The sequence below is a fragment of the Rhea americana genome, unplaced genomic scaffold (genome assembly GCF_003343005.1).
Source record: "Rhea americana isolate MKP2758 unplaced genomic scaffold, rheAme1 scaffold_365, whole genome shotgun sequence".
In the NCBI taxonomy this organism is placed as follows: domain Eukaryota; kingdom Metazoa; phylum Chordata; class Aves; order Rheiformes; family Rheidae; genus Rhea; species Rhea americana.
Genome location: NW_028186496.1, coordinates 152,320 through 172,440, shown reverse-complemented (window position 1 = coordinate 172,440; position 20,121 = coordinate 152,320). Strand labels below are relative to the sequence as shown.

The following is a 20,121-nucleotide window of genomic DNA, read 5'->3' as shown; positions in this document are numbered from 1 at the left end:
AGCTTACCTAAATAAGCTGCACTGGAAAGGCTGATTGATGCATACCTTTGTGATTGCCTCAACAACAGACTCTGGCAGGGGACCACTATTGCCAATGCAGGTCATGCAGCCATAACCCACCACATCAAACCTAGACAGAGCAGAAAAAAAAATCCACTCATCAATTAACAAAAACTGTTTTTGGAGCAAGATGTTTAAATCCTTAGCACTTGGCTAGGGTTAATCTTAGAAGGTAAAATATGTTGCTTTAACAAATGAATTGCTGCTGAAAACAGCCTTTTTAATAATGCTCAGTTTTTATCATTGCAGTGACTTTCTGTGTACACAGAAAGAAGACCTAGGAAATGTGTCCTCTAGCAATACAAAAAAAAGCATATTATCATGTATGTTACTTTAAACCTACTATTCTTGAAAAATAATCAATTTTCCCATTTAAGAGCAGGAATCTTCAAGAAACTGCAGCAAGCAAGAGGCCCTCTCCCTCCCTGTGTATGTTGGCACAGTCAGCCAACACAATAGTATTGTTACCTCATGCATGATCATGCCATAGGTTATCTGCCACATCTTTTAAGCTGTATAGAGAAATATTTATTTTATTGCATCACGTGTTGTTAATGCTTGTTAAGCAGCCTTGAGCCAGTACTAAGAAAAAAACATCTTACCCTAATTGAGAAAGGTAATGCATAACTCCACTCTCCCTCAGATAGTAAGTAACAACTCCGCTTCCTGGAGACAGGCTAGTTTTAATATATGGTTTCACTGTCAAACCAGCTTCAACAGCTTTCTTAGCAAGCAATCCTGAAAAATGCAAAGGATAGCTGCAGTTCTTCCTAGAGGTGAGACAGTTTGGTGGATTAACAGGTCAATGGCAGTGCCATTAAATACACAAAGGGGAAATACAATTCCAGCAGAGATGGTACAGAGAAGCAATCACACTAATTTACTTGAGTTCAGAGAAACTAGCTAGAGATCAAGTGCTCTGCTGAACTGTGGGCCCAGTCTGCAGTTTCCACCCTTCTTTAAAGTCACGGGAAACTACATTCGATAAAATACACATATGCCTTGTCAGCATGTAGATAGAAATTCAGTAAATGGTTAAACAAAAGACACTTGCATACAACAAATGTCTTGCAAAAAATGCAATAAAGAACTGTTAATTTTCCATTTATGAGAGTCTCGTGACCCAGGCCTGAACCTATTGCCCTCAGAAGCAGATGATTATGATAGTATTGATGCTGGCCACTTGTTACACCGTTCCTGGATTTATGCTCCGTATAGAGATGTTTTAGTGGACTGGATGTGTTACGAGAAACACATTTATCCTAAATATATTGCTTTTAAATGAATTGTCTGTACCCAGATGAATGTAGTTTTCCTTCACGAATTAAATCCTCCCCACTGCTTTTTCAGGATGGACATAAAACAAATAGCAGATTTGCAAACTATGCAGTATTTCCTATTCCCATGCACCATTTTCTCTCACACATCCACTTGGATAATAAAATATCCAATGCTCCACTTTGAAAAGTGATCTCCAACAGGAAGATCTCACCTTCTTGTTCTTACCAGCTGCCTGTTTTTGCCAGCTGTTTCACAGTTCTGTTAGACATGACCTGCAGATCTACGCTTTTAAGTGCTGTATGAGAAGGGCTAGACTGATAGATTTGGAGGCCTAAAGGCAGAGACACATGAATTAACTAATAGTCCTGCTCCTGAAATTGATGAGGCTCCTTAATTGCCACAGGAAGGTGTGGCAGCTGGATCTACTGGGTACTTTCGAGAAGATAAGCATGAACAAACGGATCATTCCTGATGATGCCCAAGAGCCTGACAGTCTGTTTAAAAGTGTTGACTTCTGTTTTCTTATCAGTTCTGAAAAGACTGCAAAGTAAGGCAAGGAAATGTCAGAACTTAAGCTTCTTCGAGCAACTTCAGGCTTAGGCTCCAATGCTCTGCTAAAGCCTGATTAGGTTGGAAAGGCTAGAACAGTGTACATTTATTATTTCCACAAACACAGAGTCCTTAATATCATTTGGTGCACAGGATACACTGCAGTAGTTTGAAACAGTTATTCAAATTTTGGATTTCAGCTTGCTATATAGTGTGAGAGTACTGTGTATTTTATTACTTTTATTTTTCACTTTTTCCCTTCGGCAGTAAAGTCAAAAGCACCTACTAATCTGGAGTGCATACACAGAGATTCTTCAAGCTGCTGCGTAATATTTCAGTGCATCCATTTCATTTGTACTTGCAGAGCCTTCTGCACATTAAACTCTCAGTGCCATTAACACAAGCAGACTGAAAGATCAGCATCCCCACTACCATATAGGAGACTTTTAAATTGCACTCAGCCTGGAAGCCAAATGCTTGAGGCAACTACATCCTAAGCAGGTAGAGCAACTGAGGGATACACCTAACTAGAGCTAAGGAAACAGGACAGAGAGAGAAGATGGTCTGCCTGGAAGAAATCTACTTCCTGATCCTTGGAAGAAGGAAATATAGCTCTACCTCTGTGATCATGACTATGAAGAACCTGATGAAAGAAGCAGTTGACTTGGCTGTCCTGTCAAGGGTAAGAAAACAGGGAGAACTTCGTTTTGCTCTGTTCCTTTGAAAGGGGGAAGAAATAGAGCAGTTACTCTTTCTTCCCCTCATTGGTAGTTGCCAACTTTGTTCCTGCTGTTGGGAATTAAAAAACATCTTCTGCTTGGCAACGGGGTAAACTGCCAGCACTGCAGAGTGACCAAAGAAAGGTRCTCAGCCAAGAACAGGTAACAAATGTCATTTAGTCAAACTAAACCCGAAGTCACTGTTATATGGGGCAATCCACAAAACAAGATTTTCCCTGCACCGCACAGGAGCTCTAGGGACAGATTATGTGACCTCAACCATTAGGTCATACTTGTGTACAAAGAGCCCTTGCATTGCCTATGACACACAGCCCTTGCTACCTTTGTAGGAGATGAACTTGCATTCTGCAAACAGTGTAACAGGCTAGAAAGGCCTAATGCAGTGGTGATAATATAATGAGAGACAATGCTTGTGTATATATTTGAGGAAGAGGATAGGAAAAAAATGTGTGAGCATGCCACAAGCACCTGGGATAGGTAGCTGAACTGGGCTGCTGTAGACTGAGCCCTTTGAGCTGACTCTCTTCATATTTTGTTGCCAGAAGACAAMACTTGACAGGAGAAATTTTCAGCCTAGACCGCTCAGGTTAAAAAGAAACAAGCCTTGCCCCTCAACTGCTTTTTATGACTAGAAATGTCTTGCAGCCAAATCAAACAAATCTATCACGTGGTATTTGAATGGTAAAAGAATGAGTAAGGGAAAGAGGAGGGTCACAAAATCCAAGTTCAATCACTTCTTGGATGTAGATAACATGTAAATGACAAGGCTCACACAGATGCAAACCCAGAGAACACAATTTCCCCCAATTTCATCACTCTTCTGATGTTAGTACACCTCTACATGTCTTTTTGTCCTCTGCTGCCAAATTAGAACACTTGCAGAAACAAAAAATACAGTTTACTCTTCTTCACTGACCCTCTGACTTTTAACAGCCTCTCCCTCAGCTCTAATCACAGAAGACCTACGTAACAGCTTCCGTGCATTTGAACAAAGTCCAGAAGCGCTGGTTAACTCAGGCACAGTTTGTCCTGTACAGAAGACAGCACAGGAAAACTGTTTTCTTCAGCCAACATTTCCAGGTATCTAACCAAATACTATTTCCGGAATTTCTTTTCTTGCCCTTAGGGACTAAGTTCAATTCTAACATGCAACTAGGATGACAAAAACAGCACTGTGTATTCAAAGCTACATCAGTGTTCCATTTGACTTTATGCTATACAATCAGAGCCACAGTGAAACTACTGCACATAAAAGTGAGCAAACTTACCTGCTCCCAGCATAACTGAGGGGTTACTGGTGTTGGTACAGCTCGTGATGGCAGCAATCACGACTGAACCATGAGTAAGTTCAAAGTCACAGCCCTCAAAAGTAAATTTGACTTTGTTGTTGTGAAAGTCAGGAGCAACCTGGAATCCCTTGAATCCTTGCTATAAGAGGAGAAAGTAAGGATCAAAAGAGTGTGGTTAATACATTTTGACTGGGAACTGGTATGGGGGGAACTTCATGAATGATAACTGTCTGTTGGTCACACCATAGCTTGCACTTTTAAGTCTGGTGGTGAACACTTGCACCTCTGGTCAGCCAAAGTGGTAGATAAAAATTACTTCTGTGGGATCCCTCTCATTCTCTCTTTATCAGTAAAGGGGGRGGGCCTTTACAGCAGAATGCACATGTACTTTTTTCCTCCTAAAATGTATCCTTCCTCAGTCTGCTCAGATGCATTTTTCTTCCATGTACTCTGTACTTCTTTTTCTTCCATGTGCTCCCAATATGTGGACTTCCAAAGCAGTTCACATACTGGAAAGCAAAGCTTCCCCACAAAAACACTAGCCTAGTTGCACAATCCATTCTGAGATTCTAGCCACAGCACAAAAGATTTGTATATTAAATGGCTGAAATAAACGCTACAAGTTGACTTGAAAGGGAAAAACTGACAGCTGAAGAAAAAGAARMAACAAAGAACAAGAAAACACTGTTCCCAGTATGAAATAATGAGTTTGGAGATTTGAAAAGGTAAGGTAATTTCATGCAGTTCGAAAAGTGTAACAAATTAAGAATTCTTTGAGATTGCTGTAGCTTAATTTTGTTGGTATATTTCAGTACACTTCTCATATGTACTGCCTTCTAACAGGGAGGTTTACCATTTCAGATGAAGATTCAATCTGATTTTGGAAATCTAAATTTTTGAGTCTGGGCTTTTTGATTCTAATCAAAATCTTTCTTTTAATGACCATTTTTTCCATTGGATGATGTAAAAGAGAACTACTTCCTTCTTAGAATGTCTTTTATTGCAACTTCACAACGGACAGSAAAGACATGGAGACACAAGCAGTTTTGAATCATCTAGTTTGAATGCAAAACCACATTGTGGAGCTCAGTGCATAAGCCACTTGAAACGGTGGTGAAATGCTGGGTAGTTAGCACAGAGCTCAGTGCATTAGCTACTTCGTCCAGTCTACTAACAATATACAGGTTGTCTAGTTTAGAACTCCCTAACATATGTTGAATCTATGCTAGACCTCAGATGGCTTCAGACTAGTCCAAATCAGAAAAAAATACTACTTCAGTTGGACAGAAACTCCTTCRTTTGAGACGAACGTATGAAAACACCACCCTAATTTTACACTAGTCATTTTGTTGATGCCATTTTCTAAGCTCTTATTCAAACACCRGTCCAACATTCCCATTTAATTCTCAATGAACAAGCATACAGCATACTACTTAACACCAGAATGCAGGCTTGTAAAGATTAGGCAGCTTCCAAAAGCATATATTGGTTTGTAAGGCCAAATGTTCCTACTCCCTACCTTGGCTCCCAGACAAGTCTCAAAGTCCTTCTTCATATCTGATATAGCAACTTTGTCCTGAGGTCTTTTTGGTCCACTGCAGCAAGGCACAACAGTATGGAGATCCAACTCAACAACCTATTCAGTAAGAGGAACACAGAAAGGTTCAACAAAGCATGACAAGATGGAAGTCAGCAAACGACAGCTGCACTTAACTCCCTGACCTGCTGAATCAAGGCTAAGCCTGCACATATTCACATTTCTTTGCAGAAATTCTCAGAGACCTCATGTAAGGAGAGCAAAATGAGAAGAGAAGGAATAGTTCTACTTTCAGACTCTGTTACCTCCCGAGTATAGCTCTAGAAACTATCTTGCTTACTGGAAATGGAACATGGGACTGAAGCATCTAAACAATGTAAATAGTTTTGAGAATTATGTCCTTTCAGATGCTAGCAGCAGGATCCTCTTTGGAAAACAAAGATATGAAGAAATCCTGGTATAGGCATAAACTAGAGCAAACTATTTTTGCCTTGGAGAAAACATCCAGAGTCTTTAAGAAAACATTACAGATTATCATATTTTCCTATTCTCCACCCATGTTTCAACTTTGCTTGACTGTGTGCTTCATCCTTCCATATTTACTAATTATAAAATATTTGGACAATCACAAAAACCTGAACATAAGTTACAAGATAAAATTCTTACAGCAAGAAAACTGAAACTAATCTTGAGTTTCCAGGACACAAACTAAGATCTTGATTTTCTTGCTCAGAAAACAGCTTGTGTGGCCTCCAGTTACCACACACAACTTCCCAGTGTCTTGATATATACTGTGAAATAAGCTGCTGAATTTTAGAAGGACATAGCTGGGGCACAGCTTACAGAGACCACATCCACACTATCTTCACAGGTTGTGCTCAAGTCTGGAGTGGAGTTCTCAACTAAATGGATCAAATAAGAAATCTGCACTGCCTAAAGCTCAGCTGTGAGTCCATTTTTCTATGTGCCCAAGTTCTTACACCWGGAGAGCTAGCTGAGTTTGTTCCACTGAACACCGAATTAAGACAGCTGTACAGACCAAGACACATGAATGGACAGCTAGAAAGTCCCTTAACTATTTTCTGATTTCTGTGAAAAATAGATGAGTCACATGAAGTAGGTAAAGGCACAGAGAAAGGAGCCTGAAGACGGAATGATTTCTCTAACCTGTGTGAAGTCTGGATCCTGAGCAGAGTTCTTGAAATCTCTTAGCATTCCCACAGCCTCAAGATACTTTCTTGTGTATGCAATTTGCTCTTTATCACGGCCTAAGGTGAAAGCCAGACACAGCAAAAGAATCAAAAACAAAATCAAAAAAAACAAGTGAAATGAGGAACTACAGTGAGTAAGAAAAAGCAAAAAGCAAAAATGCACTACTGATCATTTCACACTGTTCACACCGTAAACTGCACCAAAAGATCTTTTCAGCCCAAACACTGGAAACTCACTAGGAAAAAAAAAAAAAAAAAAAAAAAAAGTGATTTAGTAGTCTTAGTGGCTTCTGGAGAACAAGAACTTAAGTTTTTGCTTTTGCGATCAGGACAAAGTAGGTGCAAGCAAAGCTAAGCAGTCAAGTTTGCTAGGAAACAGCCTTAATTTGGTTCTTCCTAAATGGACACTGAAATCAAGAAAGCTTGAACAAGCAATCACTGTTCAAAAAAAAGCATGGAAGCTCAGAAGGCACAGTATGACTCAACATTGCTGTTGACTAAGCCATATAGACTTAGAGTCCCTGCTTTTAATTGCACCCTCAAGTCACAGTCTCTTCTCACACTTACCTGTCTGCACCAAGTACCCAATGCTAATGTCATCCACTGGGAAGTAGGCAGCTGTTGCTCCATATTCTGGACACATATTGGCAATGGTGGCTCGGTCAGCAATTGATAGCTGGGCTACACCAGGACCAAAAAACTCCACAAATTTACCCACAACTCCAATCTGACGAAGGTGCTGTTATTAAAAACAAGAAAAAAACAAAGTGACTATGCCATTATTGGATGTCAAACAATCAGAGCAGGTAAGCTATAAAATACAGGTTTGACTTCAGGGAAACCCTTTTTTAAAGATTCTAATGCCATCTGAAACCAAGAAGCTTTGGTAAACACTAAATTCCAAAGATGAGGAGARAGAGCTGTAAAGCTGCAATAATAAGATATAATACAGTATTCATTCTTAACTTSCTTGCCCTCTCATTTAAACTAGAGTCTATGTTAGAACAACTGCATTTTTCTCAACAAGGCTCTCTGAGGAAAGGAGAAGTCTTCTGTCAGTAAACCCAGAAGCATGCATTTTAACATACATTTGGATGAACTCAAAAAGGTTGGCTTTCTCTTGCAGCGGATTCTCTCAATAGCCAGTGTCCCATGATGAACACATTTTTCAGATTTCTGAGTTYCAGCTCAATGTTAATTGCTGACCTAGTAACACTCCTAATTCAGTCACAAGTTACAGAGTGAATAAACATATTGCAAACATGTGACATGTGAGTCAAAGATCTGCAAATCAAAGCAATCACACTGCAGCCCTTACTGTTTTCAGTTTTTGCAGTCTTATTCTATGTGGGGGCCTTCCAAAAAAAAGTTACCATGTTTCTTTTGAGAGGSTAGAGAAACAAAAGCAAGCTTTTATAAGCAGTTTTTCCAAAACAGGTCTGCCCATACGGATTTGAACAGGCCATGGAATCTGGCTTTTGAGAAACAGATTTTGACAGCAAATTTGCAGTTGGCTTTTGGCAGTTAATTTCAACCCACACAGAGTGACAAAGCTTAAAAAACTAATTAAAAGATTAAAAGAATACATGGAAATAGAGATAGTGCTCCTAAGTGTGCAGTATAGTGGCTTTATATTATACATGCATAGCTTCCCACAATAATGACAAAATATCAAATGCCCATTACCTTGGTAATGGTAAGCACTATATCTGTGGATGTTACCAGTGGCTGAGGGTTTCCCAGCAGTTTATAACCAACCACCTCAGGAAGTACCATGCTGATCGGCTGGCCCAACATCACTGCTTCTGCTTCGATGCCACCAACACCTGCATGCAACGCCATTATACAATCAGACTATTTAGAAAGATTGTGTAGTAGCAAAAACAAACCCATAAAATGCAATTACTGAGCACGTACTCAGCACACAGGGAGGGTGTCAAGGAGATGGGGCCAAACTCTTTWCAGGTGTCCCAAGCGAAACGACTAGAGGCAACGGGCACAAACTGAACCACAGGAAGTTCCAGCTGTATATTAGGGGGAATTTCTTCACTGTGAGAGTGACAGAGCACTGGAAGAGTTTGCCCAGAGAGGCTGTGGAGTCTCGTTCTCCGGGGATATTCAAAGCCCGCCTGGATGCAACCCTGTCTAACATGCTGTAGGTGACCCTGCTTGAGCAGGGAGGTTGAACTAGATGATCTCCAGAGGTCCCTTCCAACCTTACCTATTCTGTGATTCTGTGAAAGGTGATTTAAGTTGTGAAAGATGAGAGAGGGCAATCTGTAAGAGGGCTAAGTCCTGCACTAAGAGGCATTCCTCATCTTGTTTCAGCAGTGTAGGCTTTTTCATTTCTTTCAGCTTCACAGTTTAATCCTCGTTYCTCAGCCAGCAGATGGGATATTATGTAAATCTCAGTAACCTACTCTGAAGAAATTTGGCTATCACAATAATAGATGTAAAAAATGTATTTAGTGTCTTTAACGTGCATTGAATCATCAAAAACAGTAACACTAACATGACATGGAATACTCAGTGTGTAAAATGTATGCAGAGCATGATTATGTGGTTATCAAATGAAAACTACAAAGTCATTTGAAGAAATGAAAGATTCTTGAAGTCAAGGGTATGCATAGCTCTAAAAATGCTAACAGAAGAGTTACTTGTTAAGACAGAACTATCTACCATAAGTACATTAACTTTCAGCAGTGTTTTGGTATGTGCAAGTGGGAACTTCTAGGCAAACATACATTCAGTGTTAGAGCAATAMAATTCAGGTGCCTACACATCTTAGCAATTTAATAATATAAAATATCAAGATGCTATAATCATATACTATCTAAAAAAGCATTATGTTTACAGGAAAACGACTCTCAAACAGCTGTTTTCTAACTTATTGCCCAYAGAAAATCCCTCTCATCTTCACCTTGCACCTTTCAAGCCTCCTTTTACATTTTGTTTACCTTAACTAACACTGATGTAGCAAAAGCTGCTTGTAATAGCTGCTTACATATGCTAAACCACTATTCCTATCCTTATCCCTACTTAATCTAGTAATGGTTCTGAAAAATAATGTCCTATCTAGCAAAATGATACATATTTTTCTATTAAAAGAGAGATTCTGTAACAGGACCAATCATACAACTCTTCTTGCTCATCATGATACCCGGAACAGTTTTAAACACAGCCACGTTAGCAGACACGACTCACTGGCCAGCACGAAGCATTACCAGCCCTTAGAAAGAAATGCTAGATCCTGGAGTGTGTGCTTTAGACATGTAAGCCATGGACTGGACCTAGTCATACCTTTCAAATTCTGGAACAAAATGAGCCCAAGTTAATAGACTTACTCTTCCAAATTGTTACTGCTACTGYAATACCATCTAAATGCATCAATATCATCTACTGCAATATCAATTAAATATGAGGGCTCCATGTTCAAGGTACAATCAAACGTAGAATAAGAGAGACATCTCCTGTCTCACAKATAGTGTCTTCAAGGGGTGAACTGGTGTATATCTGGATGACCAAGTCTACAGAAATTCTTCTACTCTTCATAGAAAGTTTCTAATAGTATTGCTACAACAGTACTATATATGGTAGAACAAACAATATCCTATTTGTATCACACATGCTACTCAGAACTTGACAAGCATCCTCATGAACAATTAACATAATGTCTTTAAGAACATCAAAAGTCTTCTGTATTTGCACAGTATTTATTTCAACTGGGCTACTATCACTATACTATAGGAAGACAAGCAGTGCAACTGAAGTTTTCCCTACCATATGTAGGATGATTGTTATGCTTCCAATTCACTATCTAATTATTTAGTCAACATTTCAAACACTGCCGTTCAAAAAAAAAAAAAAAAAAGGAAAAAGAAAAAGAAACTGTATTAATTTCAGTCACAAATATTCTGCAAACTATTAGTATTACACCATACTTCATAGTGCTCTTCTACACAACTTCCTCCCTGGCCGTAATTAACATACTCAGAGTCAACTTTCAGCATCTCCGGTCTAGCAGAGCATTTAAAGTACTTTTTAATAAGTAGCACTTTGAAAATAGCTAAGCGATTAAGGAACAAATGGTTGTTCAGTGATGGTTCAACCTGCTTGGCTTCCCAAATGACTAATGTGCTCCACAGATTTTAGTATTTTTTCTTCCCTTGTTCCTTATGATTTAAATGCAAAATAGAAAAAAATTGAAAAGGAAGAAAGAAAAAAAGCACCAGAAGTTTTCTGAGGGTGTTACCAGAACACGAAACTTAGTTACAAAATCTTAAACAATTGTAAGATACCTTACCACGCTGCTTAAATTAGGTACGAGTCTGAAACATGGCCTCTTATCAGCCAATAGGTTATTTATGATAAGCTGGTGCACTTACCCCAGCCAAGCACTCCCAAGCCATCTATCATGGTAGTGTGTGAGTCAGTGCCTACCACGCTGTCTGGATAATAGTAACCATACTGATCAAACACGACTCTTGCTAAGTACTCCAAGTTCACTTGGTGGATGATCCCAGAGCCTGGTGGAATAATCCTCATGTTTTGAAAAGCCTGGGAGCCCCACTGAAATAGAAGGAAGTGCAGTCAAAAGTTTTCAGTGCACACAAGTACCAGAAGAACATTTGTTCACACTTGCCCACATAAATAGGATTAATTCTTTCAGTACCTTTAAGAACTCAAACCTTTCTTTGTTCCTTTCAAACTCCAGGTCCTGATTCTTTTGCAAGCTGTCTGACCTGCAAGTGAAAATAATCAGCTGCCATAACAAAAAATCTCCACTTGAAATTTGTGTGTGGTCTAATATATTAAAGGGGTGAAAGAAAAGTAGTAGCTAATGATAATATTGATCAATCTCATCTGTTTTAGCAATACTGCAGCTGTGAACTACAGGCAACTGACGAAAAGGATTTAAGAAGTCTTACATATAATACCTCCTGATTCAGCTCTGAATACTAATCTGCATGCTGGTGGTGACCCTGAAATGTATAGCTTGGACAAAGCTGTACTATATGTTACAGTAATATGAAGTTTTCAGCACCTAAATCAGAAGCAACTAGCAGAGCAATATAGGAATTGGAATCTAATTGCCCTGAAACTTGGGTTAAATAGAGGCTATCACTGATGAGTGACTACATACTGTTGTCTGAAGTCCCTGTGTTTCAACACAGAGTCAATGAACATTTCACTTGTATCAACTACTTAACCTTCAACTTAATCAACTTAATCATCTTAAGCCTGAGCATTATCAAAAAAAAAAAAATCAAAATTAGGGCTGGCCAATGTACTCTCCATATACACAACTCTAGCAAGAATAAAACATGGCTGAGACAAAAAAGAGTTATTAGCAAAAAAAATATGTAAGGTCTTGGATAATACTTATAGCATGAAATGAGTGTTACTAAACTATTCAGAGAAATAGATAAAATAGTATTTTGTCCTAGAGTAATGACTAAATCGTACCTTGTTCATAAATAAATAGACTGTTTCCCAAAGATGTTATAAAATTATGTAGATGCATATTAAAAATAAAAAGTTTAGGTTTCTAGTTTAATAGATTAACGCTAGAACGGTCATTAGCCCAGAGAGAAGTCTTTAAATGATTATTTCTAATTTTAGGTCTGCTTCTGAATTCCTTAATGTTATATTAAGAATAGTTACAGTATTTCTAAAAAAGGGGAAAATCTACTCCCCTCTTGTAAAAGGGGTGTATATTTTCAACAGTTACATAAGTCAAAAATTTTGGCCCTCTTTCTTTCCTCCCCATCAACCATGATGGGCATCAGTGAGAATTTGTACCTGTATGAGTCTACACCTAAAATAAGATGGGGGAGGGGGAAGGATTAGAGTTAAAATGAAAACTTTCTGGCAACATTCTTCCAGGAAGCGGGTTTTACAATACATACCAGCTCAGAAGTTCAGTATTTTTATTTTAAAGACACCTTAAAACAATGGCAAAGTGCTCTTTACATTTTATAACTACCTCCTTCCAAAAATTGTCTTCTTTGCATTGCTATCATTTAAGTGACTAGCTTCAAAACTATCTCCTACAATAAATACATAGACAATAAATACATAGAATTTTTCTAACATCAAGGCATCTGCAGATCAATATACTTGAAAAGTTCTGAAGATGGAAGGAAAGCACCAAGAAATGTGGAACTGCAAGATTTGATAGTCTAGTAGGCCCATATTTAGATATTAGTCAGGGTAGAAAGACTCTTATGTAAAATGCTGGTATTTCAGTGCGAGTCTGCCAAGTGTTTGTCTGTCTGTAGCACACTGAGGATCAAATAGCACTATGCTTCTTTCTAAAGCTTATACCATCCATATTAATCAGTGTTCATTTTCCTACAGAGGCAATCAAYCAGCAAACAGCTCCTCAGAGCTGGGATAGTGCTGCTCAGTCTGTTCCTAGGTAAATAAGGAAGAAAATGAGGTAGTCTTGCTTAACCTTTCCAGAAAGCTCCACGGGGTCAAAGAAAGTGCATGTGGAAAAAAGCTATTTCTGTGCAACTAATAATAATGCAGTATTATTATGGAAAATTATAATCATCACAGGTCTGGATGGAGTCTGTTTCAATGAACATTTAGTCCAGGCTCACGCCTGATAGGTGTGCAACAAAAAGAACAGAATCCTGCAACTATTCCCCAACAACTGATACAACAGCCTAACTTAACAAATTCCTAAGGTTTATGATTCTACAGTCTAGGAGTATCACCACGGAACTACTAYCTTTATTACCAGCAACTGGATGCAGCTTCCTAACTAACATTAAGAAGTAATAAGTCATTTTGAATCCTTACCCTCTGTTAAAATCAACCTGGATGGAGTGATCTATTACTAGATCAGCAGGACAGATGGGGTTGATTTTTTCAGGGTCTCCACCAAGTTTCTTCACAGCATCACGCATTGCAGCAAAGTCAACCACAGCTGGTACCCCACTAAGATGGAAGAGATATAGGTGTGCTCAAAGTTTAGGGAAAACAAACAAACRACAACAACAAGAAAACAAACACAACCCAAATCCTGAGATGCAGAGCAGAGACCTACTGCCAGAATAGGAGCAAACTGCAGCCTTATCCCCAGGCATGGGATCATTGCTCTGCTACAGAGAGAGCCCTTGGGAAAACAAACTCAGAAGAGTAGCAAGGACAGAACTGTATCTGTATCCTAAGCACTATCAGAATGAAAAACTAARATCAAAATTAATAAAATTACAGAAGCAGTTTAACATGCTTGTTTGGGAGTCTGGAAACCTAGTCATAATCAGCATTCCTGTGGGACCTTGAACTGGTTTCTTCTCTTTTGCTCTATTCTTTTCCTCTCCCCAGTCTGTAAAACAGAKGAACACAATGTCTTTTCTTTCATTCTTCATTTCATTTAGTTAGCTGATCTTAAGACAAGGATTTTGTCTTCCTGGGCTTTGAAAGCACAGGGGAATTCTCTCTCTAATCAGGGCTGTTGGGTACCTTCCATACTTGAAGTGAAACTGGCAGGGTAAGGCATCAGAATTAAAATACCAAGAATGTGAATAGAGAAACTATCTGCAAGATAACTGTATTTTCAGGAATTGATTTAAGTGCCCTAGCAGATGACTGGGAGAAGATAAAAAGGCAGAAATAAGGTGTACCACTTACTTATAGTAATAGGTTCTTGCACGTATCACTTACAAAAAACTTTAAATCACACATCCCAGTCAAGCAGCATGGTCGCTGGCTAATACTCCTATTTTTACCCTCTTAACATCTTCTTGTGATAACCCTGTAAACCCTTGAACTCTGAATGACACAGAAACAAGTTAACAGGCCTCTTCTTCTCTGCATTTGAATGTCTCATTCACCCAAAACTATTTTTAAACACTTAAATTAAGCCTTCCTTCCTCAGTGAGGTAAGTAAACTTTACAGAGAGGCTAACTAAGGCACATGAATCTTTCCTCCATCCCTCACAACCAACTCATCTCTGGTCATAAGCAAACAAGGAACAGTAATTAGAAATTTTGGCACTTCAATGCCTGTCCTAAACAGAATTACGTATTTTAATATTTATTTTAAAAAAGGCTTCTACAATTTGCACACAAACTGATGTTTCTAAAGAGTACACAAGAGTTTTCAATCAATTTGGGAAATCTTCCAGCATACCAACATGCCTGATTTTGCTGGCTGCTCAGAGAAAAAGAACTTGCCTGTGATGTGTTTGTGGGGTTTGGCATCATTTGGTATCCCACTATGAGCATTAGGTTTCTGTAAGAGCAGCCCTGAACAGTGAGAGTTTTATGTTTTTAATTCCTGAGTGCAAGGAAGCTAGATAAAACTACAGAATCTAGCAAGAACAATGCAGAACAATGAAAAATGGGCTTATAAATTTTGCAGAATTTTAGGCTGAAATTCTGAATGTTTACAAAAACAACCAAAAAGCGCTCCATATAATTCAATGCAGACTTGTAAGAAGCTAACTCTGATTAAAATAAATGTGAGAATGGTTGATAAATTTATCTTCAGTGATTATCTTCAGTATTTCATTGTTCCAGGATATACATATGTCAAGGAAAGTAACAGATGTTCTGTTAGGTTGGTAGAGTCAAGGGGGAAAAAGTTACTTTTTTCCAGCTTACAAATTACATACAATTGAAAAGAAATACAGACCATCCATTTATATTCTTAGAAGAAGTCAGGATAATTGCAGAATGGTCAGAGCTAGGAAATTCTTTAGTTCCAATCCGGGACTCATAATTTTCACATGTCTTCTGGAAAGATGCCACAGGCTACATTTTCCAGCAAGCTCCCATTCAGGAGCCTGTGCAGGAGCTCGTTTTTCACAAATGCAACTCCTCTGCAAGTTCATAGGCAAACTTTTAGAACTCAGCAATGGTCTAGAGAATAGGCAGCAAGAAAGCAGAGCAATAACAAAAGGAACAAAATTTGGTTGAAAGTATGGCTTTCTCTGTGCTTCAACTTCTTAAAATACTAACAACAGCCATTGGAGAAAAAAATGGCTAGAAAAGCAGCACCCTTTTCAGTTGAGGCTTTGCCAGTTTTTTCTAATGTCTCCAGAGGCTGAGCTGTGTTGAGTCTCTAGCACCTGGACAATCTTTGGGAAAGTGCAGACTGGAACATATGACAGCAAAGATACTCTTCTGCTTTAAGAAATAAAATTAACTAATATCTTAGGAGCACGGGGCTTACAAGGAAAAACTAATTCTTACTACGGAGGTTTAAAGTGCAAAGAACAGTGGACTTGCAAGTCAGAGGTTAAATTAAAAACAGTTAGAAGTTACTGCTCTACCTGAAAATTGACTTTCTACATCTACCAGGGACTATTTAATGCTGACACTAAGGGATTTAGAGCACTGAAATAGAAGGGACCATTTTTCAGATTTCATTATGTATTGATCTCTACTGGCATCTCTGCAAAAAAAGTAGACATTCACTTTTTATAAGTAGAGAAATCTTAAAGAATATATTTTGAAAGATACTAATTCAGAAGAGTGAGTTTTAAGTGAGAATTGGAACGGGTATAAAGTTGAAAGCAAGAGCCTCTGAATCTAGGAATCTGAAGGAAAAAAATCCATCTTAGTAGTGAATTTCCTCATTTGGATCCAGATTGATTCATCTCATTTTCTCCATCTCTATTTTTAAAGTTTCATAAAGACATATATTTCTCCATTCTAGAAGCACTTCATCTAGTGCTTTTATAGTAACTTTTTGCCTTTCCACATGCATGACACCCAAAAAWACTGAAAAAAAGCCCATTCAAAATATTTCATTTGCTATCTTTTYCCTCAACGTCCCCCCTAACCTGAGAACTGCTGCATGTTCAACAGTCCCCCTCAACCATCACTCCAAGCTGAGTATGGCTGCACATTCAGCAGTTCCATCCTCCTAGCTTTGGAGAACATCAGACTCACGTGAAGTCTTGCAGAATAACTCGCGCGGGCTTAAATGGCACTTCAATATTCTTGTGTTGCACCACTTTCCAGTTGAGAATATTCTCAACATCTTCCTTCTTCACTAGAAAATCATCATAGTTACGGATTGCTGCTTCCAGGAGGACTCGAATAGAAAATGGCAGGCGTGCTGCATGGGAAAAAAGAAGTATACTATGTTTTCACCTTACAGTGCATTTCCATATGCCAACAAGTGCAGAATTCCACTCTTGGGTCATACAGCTCTTCCAGTACTGTCTCTGTATTCCTGCAGGCCTTTACTCCAAAGTATTGGATACCCATGCCTAGTTTCCTGGTTGTGTCAGGAAGTCAGTGTTAACTGACCTGTTCCACTCATCTTATATATTGTCTCAGTGCCTTTGAGAATGGAGTGAAAGTACTCTTTTCCATAGCCTCTCCCCGCCCTCCAGCAACTCTACTCTGAAAAGATGTTCTGCTCACTTAGCTTTTTCTCTTTTCACCCTCGCTCTTGCCACTGGACCCAGCTGTATAAATACCCTAGAAAAACAAAAACTATTTTCTACCTGGCAATTTGGAAAGTATTTATCGGTCTAGCCAAACTCTTCCACTCCAGAGATGGAGAATGAAAACCTCCTGCAGCAGTACTGTGCATCTGTTAACCTCCTTCTACTTCAACAGAGATATATTTTACCTAACTAAGGAACCTTTAGAGCAGTCCTGACAGTTCGACTGAGAGCAAGGTATGTGAAGAAAAATAAAAGATTCTCTCTCCTCCATCTCTTTAATAGATTTTGACTTCTTTTCAGAATACTGCAATTGAAAAACATACTGAAAAGTTTGCCATAATTTTCCACTTAGGGCCCCAAGGCACAGAGGTCACAAAGTCACAGTGGGAACTCATTAGCACTATTATAAAAACGGTACCCACTATTGAACACTGCTCTATATATAACATCCTGCATATAGCATTGAATATACATGTTGTTTAAAAAATAGGGAGAAATTCTCCTGTTTCAGGACATGGATACTCAGAATTTTTTTTTTGTTAATTTTTATTGTTTTATTTCTTGCCAAATTATTGCATTTCTGTGCGGGACAGTGAGAATTGTTAACCTTTTCCTCTAAATGATGTGGAGCTTATCACTCTTCAGATTCTGGAAGAGATCAGCTGGTAACACCATACATGTATTTGTCTGTTTCTGAAGATTCCTCAGTGCTTTTCAGAGACAAAGTCCAGCATTGATCCATTTCTGATCTATATGCTCTGTCTGGGTTTGCAATGGATGTGCACTGCTGATATTCAGAAAAAGTGTTCCTTCCTCTCGCTGTTTTGGTTCCTGAATTCTCCTTAAACAAACATTTTCTCTTTAAAGGAAAAAATGAGGGTGTGGGAAGGACATAGACTGTTATACACTATAGATTTTGGTCTTCTAAGGCAGTGGCATGAATTGCAAGACTTTTACAAGTGCCATGAAAACAATGCCTGAGGATATTCAGGAAGTGTCTGAGGAAGCAAAGAAAAAGACTCCTCTGAAAAGGATTCTTCTAGCTTTCCTTTTTTTTTTTTTTTTTTTTCCTTCTTCAAAGCTGAACAACGTTTCTAGATGATTAAGCCAGTCACGTTAATGATAGGTCCTTTCCTGCCTATCACAGCAGCAAGGCAGCCTGTGAGGTGTCATGTTCACCTAATGTTTTGGCTAGTCCTCCTCATTCACTCAGGAAAAATAAAACTGTGATATGCACTCTGTGCCCAGAACATGTTGAAGAAAATAATGCAGACAGTTTGACAGTAGTTCCAAAATTTTTAATTTCTACACTTAAACTTTACTAAAACTTCAAGAACCACCTTTAGAATTCATAGTTCTCTCCGTGATCATAGGCTCAGAGACCAAATATTATCTATCATTGCAGTGTCTCTTCAAGTTCTGTTCAGCTTCAATGATAACCAAAACCCGTAAGTCCAGGCAGGTGCCTGTTTCAGAATATTGCTTTCTCATGTTGTCAACATACCRTATCTTGCATCTTCCAGCTTGTTCAGATTAAAGAACTTCTTCAGAGGCTCTTTGGGGTCCAGTGGTTCCACAATCCGTACAAAAGGGTTGCTCATGGTTAAAGAGTCTTAGTATCCCTAAAACACAAAAGATAAATCTTTGTCATTTTCACAGTATCATTTGTATCTGTCTCACATGCAAAGCCTACATCAGACAGAAAGGTACTGCACAGACCGTATTAGTCATGCGCTTTCTCCTACAATCTACTTGTAACATGTCCTCAGAGATAAAAGGCCTGGAGGAAGGTAAGAGCATTTTGAATCATATMGATACAACATGTGATTCACAAAGAAAGTTTAATGTCTGCAATGACATTGTCTGCACTATTACCTTCTTTATGCTGCTTCTAGATATTCCTTTGTGCCTCTGTGATCTAGGAGCCATTATAACTGTGCTGTCCCACTTCCTATGTGGCACTAGTCTAAAGCTGACAGGGCAGGCATTTCCACCCAAATAAAAGGAAGAACAAAAATCAACCAAATAGCAAGTATGATAGCTTGAGAGAGAAAGTTACAGAGTAAGACTACAAGCCCTGACTGATTATCCGAGAAACAGGGAGCCCTCCTGACTTCAGAAAGATTTGTTAGATCCCCCACCAAAAAAAATTAAAGCACCCCTCACACTCCACTGTAAATATCAACTCAGTTTAAGATCTTCAAAGTTTGTGTATGTGGCTGCGCTAATGGTTTAAGTGGATAGAGCATTCCACTGGGATCTAGGACTTTTCAGCTTCATTTATGTAAGTTAAAGTAGTGAGGAATGTTCCCAAATACCACAGCCAGCTAGCACAAAGTTACCTGAATTCATACCAGAAACTTCTCTCAACCTCCAAACGAAGTTGACTGCATGCAAACTGCCTATTGGAACATTCTCCAGGATGTCTTAAGTCCTAAATTATGCCTTGGGCTCTTCTGGGAACACTGCCTTAGGCCAAAGAATGCCAGGGACAAGCTAAGAATTTAACAACAATGGGCATTCCTCTTCCAGCACCTGGCAACATTTCAAGTCATTATTATGTTTTTTTGAAGAGATGTAACCTCAGGTACTATATCCAGGTCTGTTATTGTTTTGGTTTCACCCAGTGCTGCTCCTGTCTTCAAGCAGGTAGCTACTTCCCTTGCCTAGCTTTTTCAAACAATAAAATCAGATATGAAAGGCACATCCTTTGTCAGGCCTTAGAGACTTTTTGGTGGTCCCATCAGCACCACACAAACGCTGCTTGTTCTCAGCATGGAAAACAACAACAGCTCTGACCCCAGCTCCTCTCTCTCTCTGATTATCTGGCTTCCAGACACGTATTCTTTAGTGTTTTGTGTGATCCTGGATACAACCTATGAATTCAGGGGGTTCAGCTACCTGGAATCTAAGAAAATGGATCAACTGAGGAGCTGCTTTTGGAAAAGAGAAAAGGAAAAGAGAAAAGGAAAAGAGAAAAGGAAAAGAGAAAAGGAAAAGAGAAAAGGAAAAGAGAAAAGGAAAAGAGAAAAGGAA

At 38.8% G+C, this 20,121-nt stretch overlaps 1 protein-coding gene across 1 annotated transcript in view; it reads right to left on the bottom strand.

The window, feature by feature from the left end:
* Nucleotides 1-20,121, bottom strand: part of ACO1 (aconitase 1) — a 35,250-nt gene that overhangs the window by 7,661 nt on the left and 7,468 nt on the right. The window contains exons 2-13 of the mRNA XM_085312450.1: nucleotides 18,590-18,707; nucleotides 16,580-16,748; nucleotides 13,478-13,615; nucleotides 11,340-11,409; nucleotides 11,053-11,236; nucleotides 8,354-8,493; nucleotides 7,235-7,406; nucleotides 6,624-6,724; nucleotides 5,439-5,555; nucleotides 3,899-4,058; nucleotides 663-798; nucleotides 46-130 (exon numbers count right to left, since the gene is read on the bottom strand). Coding sequence (XP_085168576.1) covers nucleotides 46-130; nucleotides 663-798; nucleotides 3,899-4,058; nucleotides 5,439-5,555; nucleotides 6,624-6,724; nucleotides 7,235-7,406; nucleotides 8,354-8,493; nucleotides 11,053-11,236; nucleotides 11,340-11,409; nucleotides 13,478-13,615; nucleotides 16,580-16,748; nucleotides 18,590-18,686 — 1,569 coding nt within the window. The 5' untranslated portion in view covers nucleotides 18,687-18,707. The remainder of the gene's footprint in view (nucleotides 1-45; nucleotides 131-662; nucleotides 799-3,898; nucleotides 4,059-5,438; nucleotides 5,556-6,623; nucleotides 6,725-7,234; nucleotides 7,407-8,353; nucleotides 8,494-11,052; nucleotides 11,237-11,339; nucleotides 11,410-13,477; nucleotides 13,616-16,579; nucleotides 16,749-18,589; nucleotides 18,708-20,121) is intronic.